The 16,266-nt window shown below is 40.5% G+C and overlaps 1 protein-coding gene across 1 annotated transcript in view; it reads left to right on the plus strand.

Moving 5' to 3' along the window:
• sema4ba (sema domain, immunoglobulin domain (Ig), transmembrane domain (TM) and short cytoplasmic domain, (semaphorin) 4Ba) overlaps positions 1-16,266 on the plus strand; it is a 40,706-nt gene that overhangs the window by 16,858 nt on the left and 7,582 nt on the right. The window contains exons 2-8 of the mRNA XM_023422572.2: positions 827-1,239; positions 11,912-12,072; positions 12,282-12,344; positions 13,097-13,195; positions 13,647-13,758; positions 13,973-14,089; positions 14,374-14,531. Of these exons, the coding sequence (XP_023278340.1) occupies positions 1,122-1,239; positions 11,912-12,072; positions 12,282-12,344; positions 13,097-13,195; positions 13,647-13,758; positions 13,973-14,089; positions 14,374-14,531 (828 nt within the window). The 5' untranslated portion in view covers positions 827-1,121. The remainder of the gene's footprint in view (positions 1-826; positions 1,240-11,911; positions 12,073-12,281; positions 12,345-13,096; positions 13,196-13,646; positions 13,759-13,972; positions 14,090-14,373; positions 14,532-16,266) is intronic.

Consider the following 16,266-nt stretch of genomic DNA (forward strand, 5'->3'; position numbering starts at 1 on the left):
GTGGATAAATGAGATAAACAACCAAAAGTTAAATAATGGGGATCTGTATCGAGTTGATGAGAGCTGAACAGCACGCCTGTGCAAATTTGCCAATTTTCTTTGGCTTTGGACACTGTTATCTCCATGAGTTCCTCACTCTGAGAGCAGAACTAAAACCCTCTCTGACCTGTGGGAATCAAAACATTTTACAGTATCATTGGTTATAATGTATTCACACCATTTCTCACCACTCAGTAATAAAACAAAAGTTCACCTAGGTAACCTGTGGCCAGAAACTCCTGAAATTCCTGTAATGTGAGCTGTTATTTGGGTGTCACACCTTCTCATTGTCTTTAAGCTTTAACAAGCATTTCCAAGAAATCTTTGCTTTCTTTTCTTTCCTGTGCACATGCAATTCAGATATGGAGATTAAGGTTTTTGTAGCGCAGGCTGACACTATCGAATTAACCTGACATGAACATTGTTCACTGACTCACGTACTATTCTGTTAATGATCACCACAGTGGTATCACGTTCTCACTCCTCTGAACAGAAACTGGAAGCAATACCATACAACCTCAGATCTGTAGTGTGTAGTGAAAAGGTCAGCTCTGGCCCCACTTGATAGAGAAAGTAGGTGGGCTTTGGGTTTAGTGCTAATTAGCCAATGTTAAGCATATTAACATACCAAATTAAAATAGTGAGCATGATAAACATTATACTTGCAATGGATCAGCATGGTAACACTGTCATTGTGAACATGCTAGCATGCTGACGCTAGAATTTAACCCCACAAAGGCTTATAATCATTTGATTATAAGCGTGTCGTTTCTTTTCCTCTTCACAGATCTGAGCTGAGACACTGTGGTGTTGTGTACGCATGGAGGCTGATCGGTGGAGGTTCTCCGTCTTGTTCTGAGGGTCACAGGTCGTCATTTCAAACCAGCCTCATCGTCTACAGCCCCAAAGGAGTGCCCGACTTCACAACAGTGCATAGGCCTTCCATTCAAGGAGTCTGGAGCTGCAGCGAGAGAGAGAGAGAGGGAGAGAAAATAAACACGGGTTAGAAAAGACGCTCTTCATGAATTCCCCAAAACCCTGAAAGGCAAATAGTGCAAGTTGGCTGGCAGTCCTGAGGAGGCATGTGGACAATGAGTATGGCTTGGCTCTGTCTCCCAGCCTACACTGTCCTGCTTGTTGGTTGCTTTCATACAGCTGTCACGGAAAGCGACGTCACTCCGCGCCTCACCTTCTCCTACAGTAAGTTTTATCCACTTCTATGGACTATAGAATAACCATGACGTTGCAGTAACACATCACTGTCACATGTACGTCAGTAGCAGACTCAACGGGCTGTTACCCGTCATTGAAGGAAGGATGACGTGAGCTTTGGTGCTTTTCCGGGGTTTCATAAGATCCTTTTGCGTGAACAGCAGCACTTGGCAAACTGTTTATAAACAGTCAAAAAGAGTAGGACTATTACTGTCCCTTGCTCTGTGTTGTAAAGCTGCTGCAAGATCACAGCTGGCCAGGGGTAAAACTGCAGCAGCTGTTTTCTATTTACTATTTAGTAATTCTTAATTATAACAAAGTCTACCTACATTTTGTGCTCTCACATCCTGCCTACAGGAGGGATTGCGTAATTCTCAGTGGTGTCCCTGTTCAGTAACTCTGTCCCCTGAAAAAAAAGTCAGTACACTTCATATATGTCCATTGTAAGAGCTAAAAGGATTTAAATGGGTGAAACGGTGTTTGTGTTCACCATAATGATTTAAAATCCATGTAAATCTGCAGTGAATGGCCGCCCCGTCAGCGTGGCTCTGTCGAGTACCTACAGGTCAGACATAATCACAAAATGAACAGGCCTATTGTGCTGCAACATACTGAGGGGAGTGCGACATAGTCTCACAAACACTAAGAGTTATTGCTCTTATATAATCTGTATTTATTTTGTTTGCTTGCAGAATGTCATAACAACAGATATAGTTAATTAACCTTTTGTGCTGGGTTTTTGTGCAGCATGCTCTCTTCATAGCTCGGCTGCCACTGTTGCCGAGCGGTAATTTTATCATCACCAATGTAATAATCCAAATGATATGCACTTGAGATGACATGTTGGATTTAAACATTTATTGTGTCTTAGCATCCTCATGGAAAATTCATCATAACGATGAATTATGAGATCAACGCAGGCTTTCAGTGATTGAACTGTCGTTAGGGACTCTTGTTCAGGCATCATTACAGAGTTAATGCCAGAGAAGATTGTGTTGATAGATCGCTCTTAATCATCTCTTATAGACATGGATAAAATTTCCAGTAAGGAGGTAATTCTGAGCAGGTCACCCATAGTGCCTGTCTGAGCCTGTCCCTTCCCACATGTAGCACCTCTATACCAACAGGTAATATCTCTCACCTGCCAGCCTCAACAAAGCCCGCAGATCAGCCTTGCTGGAGCGTTTCACAACAACACACATAATCAATCACTCGCTCTAAAGACGCCTCACACCTCTCTCCCTGCTGATGGAAAGATTTGTTTTTAGTGCGTGCAGCCAATGTTAAACTCCACCATATAACATGCAAAACCCACATGTCAGAAGCCTGCTGAATATATGCTTTGCATTCAGATCAGCTGAAGTAAAGCAAGGAAGGTTGTCCTTCTTATATTGCATCTATTTTAGTAATATCATTCGGAGCTAACCAGACGTATCCTCAGTCATCAGCTTGTTTTATACTAGCATTTATGTTGCTGTAACTTTTGCCACATTGATAAACTGACCTTTCCATGAGGGGTAACACAGTTTTAACGACAGAGGTAGTTACGATCCCCCGTAAAAATTAACAAGGGGTGATTTTATCAGGTCTTTCTGACCTATATCGACATGGCTAAAGGCTCATAGAGACTCGAAATTTACTAGCCGGGTTATAAGGTGGGTCTGACAAAGGAAATTTAAAAAGACTGAAGATGATGGTGTTTGAAAGACCAGTTGATGTAAGGTAAAAACCAAGCTTCCACCAGCTGATGAAGGTTTGCGCGGCCTGGTGATGGAAGTTGTCTTGCTGTGCTGATGTCGGTTCTGCTACACTGACATTTTCCAGCCTCCCGCAGAAGAGCTTTGTCACATTGTGTTTACAGTATCAAAGCAGAATGCAGAGCTGCAGGCCTCAGGGGCCTGAACTTCATACAGCAGAAACTGGCCGGTCTCATCATGGTTTCTGGTCCTCTGTATCCCATCTGGATGCCAGCTAGCTTGACGGCTTGGTTGCTTTAACCTCCAAAGTGTGGGAGGGCCAGAGCCCTGTTTGGCTGCTTCTCATCCGGTTGCATTTTCGTAGACTGACTTTCCCTCCTCTTCGCTCTTGCTCTCTCTGTGTCCCCTGGTCCCCGCCTCTGCCTTAATGAAGAGGGTAATCTGCCATGAATAATGAATGGGGATTTGTATGTGTTATGGTGTGAACACTTGTCTGGTTCTCATTATGCGCCTATCAGGACGGATCATGGGTTCAGGGAGTAGGGTCTGCATCTGCTTTTCTCTCTGCATTTGTTCCAGGCTTTAATGCAGACCATGCTGAACGGCTTAGTGTGTTGGAACACTATTTAAAGGCACACCTATAAGCCACTTATGCTGCCTGTTTTTGCCCGTTGATGTGCTCAGCTCCCTGTTAGACATCATGCGTTTGGACAGTTGTGCTTTAATTCCTCTGTAGGGGCCATGCCCACAGCAACACTGAGAGTGAAGCATTTTTAATTATTTAAAAGCTGTCAAGTCTAGAGCATCTGTATCAGCTTCCCTCAAGTAATTCAAAATGACAGTAGTGTCAAGTGAGATAACAGCTTCTCAATATGGTGTTGGTGCCACATAGATGAACAGCAGATTTTAATGGTGTGGATGCTTGCCTTGTTAAAGTCCATGACAGTCAAAAGGTGTGGAAAGTTACAGAAAATGTAATGACTATTACTTTAATAATAACTAATCATGTATTCTAATGGAGGTGGCAATCAGGGCCAACAAAATTTAATTGAGCCCAAAGTGATTTCATGAGAAAGACAACAATTTTGAAAATCAATTTATAGTAACTGAAGAAAAAGAAATATGAAAAACTCTCTGGTTTCGGCTTTAAGATTTTTTTGTCTTATATGATGATAAATCATTTTGGGTTTTAGTTTGTTGAATGACAGATTTGAAGGCCTCGCCTTGGGCTCTGGGTTTTTCATTATTTTCTGACATTATGTATGCCAAATGATGAATTGATTAATGATGAAAATTATCTGCTGATTAACTAATAATTAAAATGAATAGTTTCATCCCTAAAAATTTGTTTACCCATAAAACCAAAGTTATGTATTCAGTTATATTATGAAACTCAAAAACCTGCAACTGTTCACTTCTGCAATGCTGTATTTAGCAGCCGTTTAATAATTAATCAACTAATTATTTTAGTACAATGTAGATTTTAGGTTATCAAATTGCAATAAAATAAAAAAGGTACACTACACAACATTGTTCTGTGTCATAGATTTCACCTGCATGAGATGAGTGATTTATTTGAATTTAAACGTAAAGCAGTGAATACAACAGGTGACGATTTGATGATGCTGGAATGATGTTGTGTGTGTGATTGACCAGTGTCCATCTTGGTGATTGTTTTTAATCCATCATGAAAAACAAGATCATTGATCTTGATATTGCTGATGTTTATGACACCCGCTCTGTTGAGGCCTCCGGGGAGCGAGACATAAATCAAACTCAACAGACCCTGTAAAAACACTCTCATTGCTTCGCTCGTTCGTTTTCAAGGTGTTGTGAGGACACAGTGACCGTGTCTCTGCTCCTGCTGTAAATACACAGCCCAGCGTCCGGCTGGTCAGAGCATAGTGCTGCTGTACAGTTAGAAACATGTCTTGACCTCCTGTACAGTCTCTTTTCGTTCTTGATACTTCAGCCCCGTTCACACTGGAGGCAGGGGTCACGGTGAGTTCCTGATGAACCAGCAGCTGGTTTACATTATTGTTGCTAATCTGGGGTCAGCTTTTGCTGCTCCCTGATCAACAGATTGCCTTGTCAACATTTTTCATGGGAAAAAGGATCTTTTAGGGTTGAGGTGCACGTTCTCTCTCAAACTACAGGTTTAAGAGATATGAGTGTTTAAATGTTAACAGATTAGTTTCTATCCCCCAATAAATTGCCCGACCAAAGCCTGTTATTGCCCATCCCTGCTGTGTGAATACGTAATGCTCATCTCTACACTTTACAGTTTCCTCAGCATTTACAGTATTTGCAGCATTTACAAAATGACTTTCCATCCTCTTTTTCCTGAAGCTGTGTTCAAAATTGCCACCAATCTCAGCATCAGCATGGTACAGCGGAGACAATATCCCACTAACAAGATGCAGCCCCACCAGTTACCAATACAAACAGCAGGCTCACAGCTTGCCTAATGAATCTCCCGGTGAATTGACCCTCTTGGCCTGTTGTCTTGATGCATTCCAGATGCCTCGGTCTCTGTCCTTCAGCTTCCCAGGTCTACTCTCCCACACAATCACCCATTCAGCACTAATAGCTAGTATAAAATTACTGTGGATAATTTAGTTAGGGCTCCAGTGTGGCCTGTTTTCTGTCTTGACAATGTGACAGTAGTGGGAGTTCTGGCATTGTTCTGACACCGAGCCAGTCGGACTCCTGTTGGCACTGCTGCTTCCTGTCACAGTGGTCATCGCTTCACACTCAATAGAGGGTTTTAATCACTTCTTCTCAAAGCAATTGGATTTACGAGAGTTCATCCGTTCTATCCCGAGCAAAGTCCTTGAACAAGTACACTAGGCAGATGAAGAAAGAGATTTGTGCCGGTGTCTTTTCGCTCTGCCTGAGTAGGTTCTTCCTTATTAGTCTTAAGTATAATTTGTTGTGTCTTTATCTTCACAAGCTCATTCTAATGTCGAGGTGTCCCAGTTCATCTGTCAACCCTCACTGTCAAACAAATTAAATAAACTGCATTGCAGTTTTCCACATCTTGTTCTCCTGTCCTTTCTCTGGTGTTTTCACCTGACACCCTATGTCTATAAGATGGGTAAGGATTTCTTTCTTTAGGCTGGAGGAGAGGAATTAGCCACCTCCTTTAATTATGGAGGAGTCAAATCCGCCTGTCTTGAAGTAAATAGTCCTTTGCCCCAGCATGGTACCAGCTTGAATCAACTCGACTCTATTCGCCTTTTTTGGTTTTCCGGAAAAAGTTGTGGATAGTACGTTTTACCTGATACTATATTGGTATTTCCCCCGCCAAGGTTCCAAGGAAGCTGAGGCGATGCCAAAAAGCAAAGATCAAACGCTACAGACTACTGATTGGTCAGAGAGAATCATCCCTACTGCATCATCATCATTGTGTGAGATGGGACGCTCTGAGGGAACCCGCCATTTATAAACAGTCAAGCAACAGCACACCACTAACTGTAGCCTCTTACTTGCTGTTAGTTATTGCACTATACTTTTAGTATGGTAACCTGCGAAGCCACGCTGTGGTCAGTTGATGAAGTGCAGACGTTTCTCTGTTGTCCCAATAGCTTTGTGCACCATCACTATAGTAACAACGGCGCATAGAGGGGTACTATCTGGATGGAAGAAGAAGCACCTGGTACCAAAAGCGAGTTGAGTCGGTGCAGTGGAAAAGGCTAAAAGGATGGTTGTTACTTTGTCTGCTTTCTCAAATAATGTTATTGATCATTTATTTGGTTTAATTTAAAAAAATGTTTCCTTTAGTTCCTTTAAGAAAAAGCTGAGTAATGAATCCCTCTCTATTCTTGAAAAAGTGTAATATGTTGTATTTCATAGATATAATATATTAGAATGCAATTTATAATCGAGTTAATAGAGTTTTTCTAAACAATAGCAAAGTGATGATTGAATCTCTGTGCAAAAGATTCCTACTGGATAGACTGGATGACTATATACTGGACTAGATATAGTCATTAAAGTTAGATTAGTTACAAAGCTTCATGACTGTCTTCTTAGTTTAATTGGTTTAATACATTTTTTAAATTCTCAATCTTGTCGAGGTGCAGTCTTTTCCTCACATGACTATTGCTTGCAAGCATCCTTCTCATGTCCTTTCAAAGAAGAGAATGTAGGTCATGTTTACGGTCAGAAGACTGCAAATGGGGCGTCTGACGGCCCTTAAAGATTGACCCATCATCACTCTATTTCTTGCTCTTGATCTCAATAAAGAGAGGCGACCGTTTTTGCGGGTCAATCTTTATAAAAGATTGGTTCTGGTAAGATAAGACTCAGCACTTAAATCAGGTGCCGTTCCATATTTTTAATGTTGACAATAACCTTCTAATATTCTCAGTGTACCTTGTTTGCAAGAAAAGTTTACTAATAAACAGATTCTGAACCAGCAGTATGGAGACTAAGTGGCAGAGTTCGGTGGTAATTTGCCACTTGTCCAGTGTATTTGTTACCGACAGTGTTTTCTTGTAGTTGTGCAGAAAGAAAACAAGAGCGGGTGCTTTAAATGAGGTATGCAATCATCTGATCTCCTGAACATACAGCTGTAAGAGCTGATAAAGGCAGCCCCCTCTTAAGGGAGGGCACTGATTGAATCAGCCTGTTATAGTTGCCCTACAAAAGAAGGCACCAAAGGACAAATTACTCTACACTTTTCTCTATTACTCTAGGGGATGTTCCACGCTTTTAATTATCCGTCTAACTTTTTTTTGGACACAGACCCATCAGGAAATCAGCTGCAAAATGTAGAAGGATTCCTTTAAGCCCAATATAATTAATTTCCCTTCTAAATAGATTAGTAAGACAGTCTAGGCGAGTATTTCAGTCCATTTAGCAGTGTCATTTGCAGAAATTACTTTTAATTACATAATAATGGCAATGATCTCATATTGCTTACAGCTGTCAGAGGTTGAACCACCAAGTGTGGTGTTCATGCACTTATGTAGAGGGTCATGGATGCTGTGAACCAGAGAAAGCTGCACTATCAAACTCTTGGAGATACAGTGACGTGTAAACCCTCCTGCTCTTCCTGCTGGTTCCTTCTTTCTGTCGTGTTTTCACTTTTCAGTTGGAGTGGTCGTCTGTCCGCTCGACCCGTGACCAGTGTTTCCATCATCAGTGCAGCAGAGTGGGAAGTGGTTTGGTTTTGTTTTGTTTGGGTTTTCTGTTCCATTGTCATTTTAAGATATCTGCTTCTGAAAGTTGTTGTGGAGGTTAATTACATTTTGTCTGTGGTGAAAAGATTTTAAAATTACAGTTGAAAAAACCCCCATACTCAGGATAATCCACAGACCTTAGTTTTCCTAGGGACCTTTTCTTCTGTAGAATAATTTGAGTGAAAAATGTTGACAGTCAGGTCTGTGTGGGTCTGTAAAGGACATCTTCAAAGCTCACAAACTGTATAAATGATATGCATGGCTAGATACTATAAGTAAAAAGATGGGTGATAAATTAAAAAGAATGTAAAATGTCTTAGGAAAGTGTTGGGCCATTAACAGCATCAGTTTGCCTTCGCGTAGATATTCCAAGTCTCTGGAGCTATACGGGATGGATGAATGATGGACCAGTGTGAAAAGGCATGTGGCGTCCTGATCATAACCACTTCAATATAAGTACCCTAAAAATAAATCCCTCCAATACAGCAATGCACTTCAAAGTGGAGACCAGGTATTCTTCATATTTTTTTTTTTTTCTAAAAGGTTCTCTTGCAAGAGAAAAGCAAGATGGACAAGGCTAACAATCTTCATTGTACCTCTTCAGCAGTGACATGATGGCCGTTTGGCTCTGACACTGTGGCTGCAGGAGATACGAGCTCCTCTTCCCCTCTTCACTGCTTCCTCTGAACAGTCCTGTCTGTTTCCCTCTTCCTGCTGTACACCACAACATAGCTGGGGCTGCATTGTCATGAAATGGCCCCTCAGGAGTCAACCTCAGAAAGTCGAACAACAATACAGGGGATTCTCTAAAAGACTATGGTGGATGCCGAATGGAGGGGAGGACAAGTTCAAGTCGGATACACTCGTTAGCTTGTGAGTTTGTTTTGGGGGTAACAGTCTGCACACACTGTTCGACCTCCAGAAGTTATTCTCTCCTGGTTTTGTGGTCTCAGGACTGTGTTGGTGCTTATGACTGCTCTGTTTTTCTAAGGGGAAATGTCTGGCTCTTTATTGCTTTAGCTTAAGTTGTAGACTGGAAATTCAAAACATTGAGTGGAAAGACGATAAAATGTAGTAACTGTTTATATAGAATATTGATTACAGCAGGTTTAAACATCGTGCTGACCTTGAGACATACCTTTTACTAATAGAGAGCATGGTGTTTAGCAATTACCTACCCCTCAGAGAAATAAAGAATTGTAAACCAATAGTGCTTTACTGAAAAGTGATTCATGTTTTCCTTAAATTATAAATGGAAAGCTTTGTATGGTTGCAAACCCTCCTGGATCTCTTTAATGATACTCAATTAGGGGCCCTATTGTTTTTCTCTGTCAGCTGTGGTCGCTAAGTATGACAGTGGTGATATGACTCCAGAGAATACTTGTGTAGATATCCTCCCTTAAAGCTTTTGTTTCGGTTCGGGCTTTGGCCTTTGTCTTTCTCTCTCTGTAAATAACAGTTAGATTCACCCAAGGACACGGCACCAGCACAGAGCAGCACTCCATTCATCCCGTAATGACAGTGAAAAGGGGAGTGAACGGCCCCAATGGGTCCATGTACAGTACATAGAGCAGAGCCTCTTGTGGTTTTACGGACAGATTTAACTACAATATGGCTCTCTGTTGCCGTGGCGATGGACTGCTATTAACGTGTTATTTTCCCGAGGGAGAGGAAGTCTCTCAACCTCCTGTACCTACCCACTGAGGTGAGGTTATATCAGGTCACACGTACTGCAGGGCACGTACCACATAGTGTGCTTATTATCAGTGGAACATAATGACACCTTATTCTATCTGGACTGGATTAGTTTTATGCAGGGAAGTGCCATAATTGTAACTATTACCACCAGCACCTGTGGTTTTAATCCAGTATGAATCTGCCGTTCCTGTGATTCCTATGAGTCTAGAAAGTGAAAATACAGTAACATCATGAAGTCAACGGAAATAGTAAAACTCAACTGAGTTTGGCTTAATATTATAGTGCATCATATGTTTAAGACATAAGAGAGAAGACACTTCATTTATCATTGTAGGCATACAATGAAATTATGTTTGGTGCCTCTAAGCGATTAAATAAAAATAAAATATGCTAGATGGATATACTACAGCACAAAATACGATAAATAACTGACACAAGTTACGTAGCAAGATAAAAGATAAATTGCCAAAAAAATGTTGAATTGTCGAGGTAGTGACCTGTATATTTATACATATTTATAAATATGTATGAATATGTTTTTGTGAGCTGGAAGATTAGAAGTGAGACTGTGGCCTTTATATATATTTTTTGTTTGTTTGTTTTCTCACCCCATATTTTAATTTTTATATAATATAAATGAGGTTCAGCATGACACACTGGGTCCACGTCAGAGTTCAGTTTCATTTTGGAGATAACCATTGGTAACTTTTTATTGAATGAAGTGATTTTAATTTTGTTATGTTTGCCATAAATGTGGCATTTTGCTAACAAAAACATTTTATGTTCCATTGGTGTCTGTGTGAAAAGGATTGTTCCATTAAGATATCACAGTTTAAATTGGGATACACTAAATTAATGATTAAATTAGCCAAACCTATTCAGTTTGAGATATTGAGAGCCGGGTGGTGCTGTTCTTTTGTTTTTTGTTTTCAGAGTCGAGAAGAGGGTCCAAAAAAAATATGATTAACTCTTTTTTATAAAACTTTTTTTTAACAAGTGAAACAAACATTTTCATATGGTCGCTTAGAGGAGTAATTTCTTAATAAATCACACAGAACATTCCTCGACTAACGTGAAATCGCATCATTGACAAAAACAATATTAGAGCGCCTTCCTCAATAAAATAAATAGTCTGTTATTTTTTCCCTCGTTCGTCACATTACAGGGGCAAAGGTCGTGTTTCAGAGCTTCAGTCACTTCAGGTTTCCATCAGCTCCCTGCTTCTGTTTATGCTGGCATGCAATTAAGGCAAGTCGTTCAAGCTGGGCCGGCAGCGAATACCTCCAGGCTGCTGCAAATCTGAGATACACACAGGCCTTCAAAACAGTGATTAGGAGAGTTGATGATTTAACCCTTGGCTTCAGTCAGGAGGTGTTAATGTGGCTGGAACAAAGCCATTCACTCGCCTTTTGTAGAAATATGAAGAACTTTCTCTTTCTGTTTCTCCTCTCCTTCTTTGTCTCTCTCTGATAAGGAGCTGGATTAGGAAGCTTGAAGTTAAACACACGCACAGGGAAACGTAGACCGACTGATTTAGTTTTTTTCCAGGTGCATCAAACATTACATGAGGCCCAGATCCTTAGTTGTGCTGTAGATCTCCTGTAGTAGCCCTACAAAGTCCAATAACAGAGTGAGACTGTATGCTGTCTAATACAGTCAGGAAAAAATACTTTACAAATGCTTGTACATAAGTAGATCATATGTCAGTGAAGACAATTTATGCATACTTTTCTTTTCTTACTATGAAATTTAAATTCAAGTCACGGAGTTTCATTAGCATTAAAACACAAAATGCTCCTGGGCTGTGTAGTTGTCATAAACTTGGTGGGGCTTGTCAGGAGTTACACATTGTGCGATTGTGTCTAATTAAGACATCCACACAATATCTGTAGAGTACGTCAAATGTTGTGACCACAAACAAAAATTAATTTGCATTTTCAGGTGCCTTAATGCATTTTCATGTCTTCAGCAACTTGTAATGCTTTTTAACAGACATAACATCCTGAATCTTCAAGCTGAGCACAACTAATGCACAAATTACATCTTTTGTCTCTTCTGTTTGTGTCTGTTTCTGTCCAGATGCGAAGGAGAGGACAACCAGGAGTTTCTCAGTCGGCGGAGTCTTAAACTACACCTCTGTCCTCCTCAGTAAAGAAGACAACATGCTGTATGTTGGTGCTCGGGAGGTTCTCTTCGCTCTCAACCTCTCCGACATCAGTGCAGTAACGCTCCAAAGAAATGTAAGAGCCAGTGTGCAGGCGTCTTTAAACAGCAGTACCATATACATATAGTACGCTGTATTAATATGAATGTAGTTATAATAGGATCCCAGAGGTTCAATATGAATATAGTTATAAATATGATACGACCCCAGAAGTCCAATGTGAATATAACAAACCTCTCTGTATTAAACCGACAGTTTGAGTTTGACAGTGTTTCTCTCCTGCAGCTCACATGGAAAACTCCAGAGAGGAAGAGAGATGAGTGCAGTTTCAAAGGCAAAGACCTACAGGTCAGTCAACTGCTGGTTTAAAATCTCAAGTAGCTGAACTCCGATGGCTCAGACAGTATTTACACGACTGCAGGTTTGCTTTTTGTGGTTAAGTTGACCATTGTTACATGGCACTTTGGAAACAAACCCAGGGCAGCACCCTGGTAAATTTCCTGTCAAGTTATAACGTTCCATCCCACAACAATGGATTTTCCCTTCCTTTCAAACAAACTTTTCCTCTGTTACACTCTTTCTTTTTGTCCGCCTGCTCCACTACTGCTTTTATATGTAAACATACAGGCCTAGAACCTTGTGAATTTATTGTAACTTATTCTTTCGGAGGGAACAGATTAGCAGAAGGGAATCCGTGTGTTTTGAATATTGAAAATGATCTCAAAATTACTGTGTGAAAAAATGGCATAAAATTTTTATAATATACATATAATTTGATAATACAATTTGCAATGCAAGCACACAGTTTCACAAGATGTTGTGTTTTGTTAAGTACTTGACTGGACTGTGGTGAAGTCTGCAGATCATTTTTGTTTTCTTTGCATTTTTGTCTTCACTTTTAATAAGCTTCTGTAAACTGCTGTGCCTTGAGACAGGAAGGAAAATAACTTGGATGAATGAATAAAAAAAAAAAATCAGTGTATTGTTTGGTGTAAATTGATACTGTATATCCTTGTATGTAAGTAGCTGTAAATAAAATGAAGTGGGTAAATTGATTTTCAGCCTTTTTAATGAAATTCTTGTGTTCATTTCTAATACAGACGGATTGCTTCAACTACATCAAGATTTTACTGCGTATGAACAACACTCATCTGTATGTTTGTGGGACGTACGCCTTCAGCCCCATCTGTGCTTACATAGTAAGTGTTTATACGAAACCGTCACATCTGTTGCACTGACCAGCTATGTGGAGCCCGATCATACCTGTGGAAGACATTTTACATGGTGTTTATTTATTAGGTTCTAGGGGAAGAGCATGCTGCTTCCTGCCTCTCAGCTCACTTAGCAGTCTGGCTGAGCTCCTGCTCAGCTAGATACAATATATATCCATTATTTTATTATGTCCTGTGCTGAAGGGAAATGGATCGAAATATTTAATGCTTGTAATCAGATTATATCAGAATCGATCCAGTCTTCAATCCTTTTCTCCAAATCCTTTAAAGCCTTTTAAAGCAATTCATAACAAACATACAGGGACGAGCTGTGCGTCAACTTAAACCAAAGACTGACTGACCACCTTTTTACTGTGGGACAGATGAACAGAGCAGGTCACAGCTCTGCTTTTCAACTAATGTGGTGTGTTTTCTACAGAACACCGCAGACTTCTCCCTCGTCAAGAGTGACACCGGTGAGATTGTTACAGAGGATGGACGAAGCCGCTGCCCGTTCAACCCTGAATACAAGTCCACGGCCATCATGGCTGGTAGGTCTGAGTAAAGCTGTCAGCTGTCAGTAAAGCCGAGCTTTGTTTAAATGCTTTGATTTATAGAAAAGTCAGTGAAGTTACCAGATACAGGTGGTCGATATCAAAACAAATTGGGGCACAACCTCTGGATTTCATTACTGCGTATGACGCAGAAGCCCATTCCCTTGTGGTAAACACTGTGATTATACTGGTCTTCTTCTCTGCGTTGCAGATGGAGAGCTGTATTCCGGTACAGTCAGTAATTTCCAAGGAAATGAACCCATCATTTACAAGAGTCTAGGCCAAGGATCTGCTTTAAAAACAGAAAACTCACTCAACTGGCTTCAAGGTACAGTCCTGTAGCTTTTCATTATATCTTCTTATAAGAAAAATCCCATATATCATAATATCCCATAAATGACATTCTCAAAGTGTTGCTGTATGAGAAATCTTGAATTTGACACAAATGGAGATTAATGGAATGGAAAGTGTTTACCTGCAATCTAGTCCCTGTTGGAACTGGATTTTCCATTCAGTGCGTTGATGTCAGAGGGAATAGGGACACCTGTCCCTGGATGCCAGAATTGCATATGCTGTAGGTTGACAGTATTGTTCACGTTGCTTTTCTTTCAGACCCGGCCTTTGTTGGTTCTGCCTACATACAGGAGAGCCTGCCCGAGGGCAACCTAGTGGGCGATGACGATAAGATTTACTTCTTCTTCAGTGAAGCAGGAAAGGAGTTTGATTTCTTTGACAACACCATTGTGTCACGCATTGCTCGCGTGTGTAAGGTGAGTGATGCTTGAAAGCAGACGGTCCATCTTAAGGGGTCTTTTTACCCTTGAGCTACACCTCCTGTCTCCCACCCTCCCATCACTATAGGAATCTATCAGATAAGGAAGGGGGGGGGGTTGTGTGTTTGTGCATTTCACGTGTTTGTGTTCAGTACATGCTCCTATACAGCCAGGCTCCTGAAAGCTTCTTACAGCTTTAATACAACTAGCGTAGCTCACAGTCCTTCTGGGCAGTGATGCAGGATCTCTTGTTACAGAAAAACATTCCTCTTGCATGTTTCCCTCTGTTTGATTCTTTTTCTCCAGATCCTCTCCTCCCTCTTTTCTTATCATGTTTCACCAAATATTTGTGCTCAGACTGGACTCAGTAGCCAACTCGAAATGGCTTAGGATTACTATAGCACAAGATCCATGTGCAGAAATGGATTATCACCTGCAGAAGTACTTGAGGCCCTTTAAGCTAAAGTGCAGACCTCACACAGTATTTGTTCATATTTTTTAGGGTCTTATCTGCTCTGTAAACATCATCGAGATCATGAACTAGTTCTGCAGATCAGACCGCTGCTTGTCTCTGTGAAAACAATCATGTTTATCATCGTCCAAGGAGAATGAAAACTACTACTTGGCAGGTTGACGTCCACCTCAGAGAAAACATGAAAAGTTACAGCTCTTTTTTGTCCACAAAAAAGAGCTGTAACTTTTGTCGTATTTCTTGTTCTGTGAGACCATGACCATTTTTTTTTTGCTCATTATGGCTGATCACCTGAGCACCTGCACAGAGAGCTTCCTTATTTTCAGCTGTAATCTGTCTCCTGGTGTGTGTCCTGATAGTCATTATGCTGTCATACAAAGACACCATCTACAGTATGTGCATTAGATTTAAATCCCCAAGGTGGTACCATAGAAAGCCCAGCTGTGAATCAAAGGCCTGTTCACAGTCAGACACTGCCCCGTGGCTTATATTTTCTTCATCTTCATGCAGTTATCCACTCAGTGTTTCCATCTATCCAATTTAAAAAATCATTCCAGTTAACATAGTTATATAAATATTGACTCATGTGGCATGTTGTTGAGGGGTTTTGTGCTCATTGTAACTATCCTGCTGCAGATTAGACCCATAAGGAAATGAGTAATAATGTGCCAGTTTTTGGGAGTTGGCTTCCCAAACTAAAGTAAAACAAAAAGTATTTAAAAAGTGTAAAATGTAAAAAAAAAAAAAAAAAAAAAGCTTTAAAATGAGGCCAATTCTTAGAAGATAGATGGTGTCACTTCCTTTTAAGTAATACTGTGTAGTGATTCCTGTTCAAATAAATTATCAGTCCTATCCCTGTGTCTCTTAATCCCCTGTTTGACTGCAGTCCCCCTCCTTGTTTATTCAGGTGTTTAGTACACAGGTTCCACATCATCGAGCCTAACTATGGAATGATAAACAATGTTTTTGCTTGAAACAAACAAAACAAAGCATGTTCTCATTTGACGGATTGTTCGGTTTCCCAGAAATAAGCCATTACTGCCCTGCATGTTCATAGCATTTTGAACAGCCTTTTGAACAATAGATGCTTTTACAAGGGATTAATGAATGGGATGCATTTGCTTCAATTATTCAGAAGTCAGTTTAAGCACAGAGTGGCATTAAATTATAAAACTAGGTTCAGCCAGGAGGAGCAGGGAATATACTGCATGTTGCTCATTATCTGCCTGGGTTACTACAATAAGTAATTGCTTCTGAAGC

The sequence above is a fragment of the Seriola lalandi genome, unplaced genomic scaffold, assembly GCF_002814215.2.
Source record: "Seriola lalandi dorsalis isolate HSWRI2012SDOR001 ecotype SW California unplaced genomic scaffold, Sedor1 jcf7180002054682, whole genome shotgun sequence".
NCBI classification, from domain to species: Eukaryota; Metazoa; Chordata; class Actinopteri; order Carangiformes; family Carangidae; genus Seriola; species Seriola lalandi.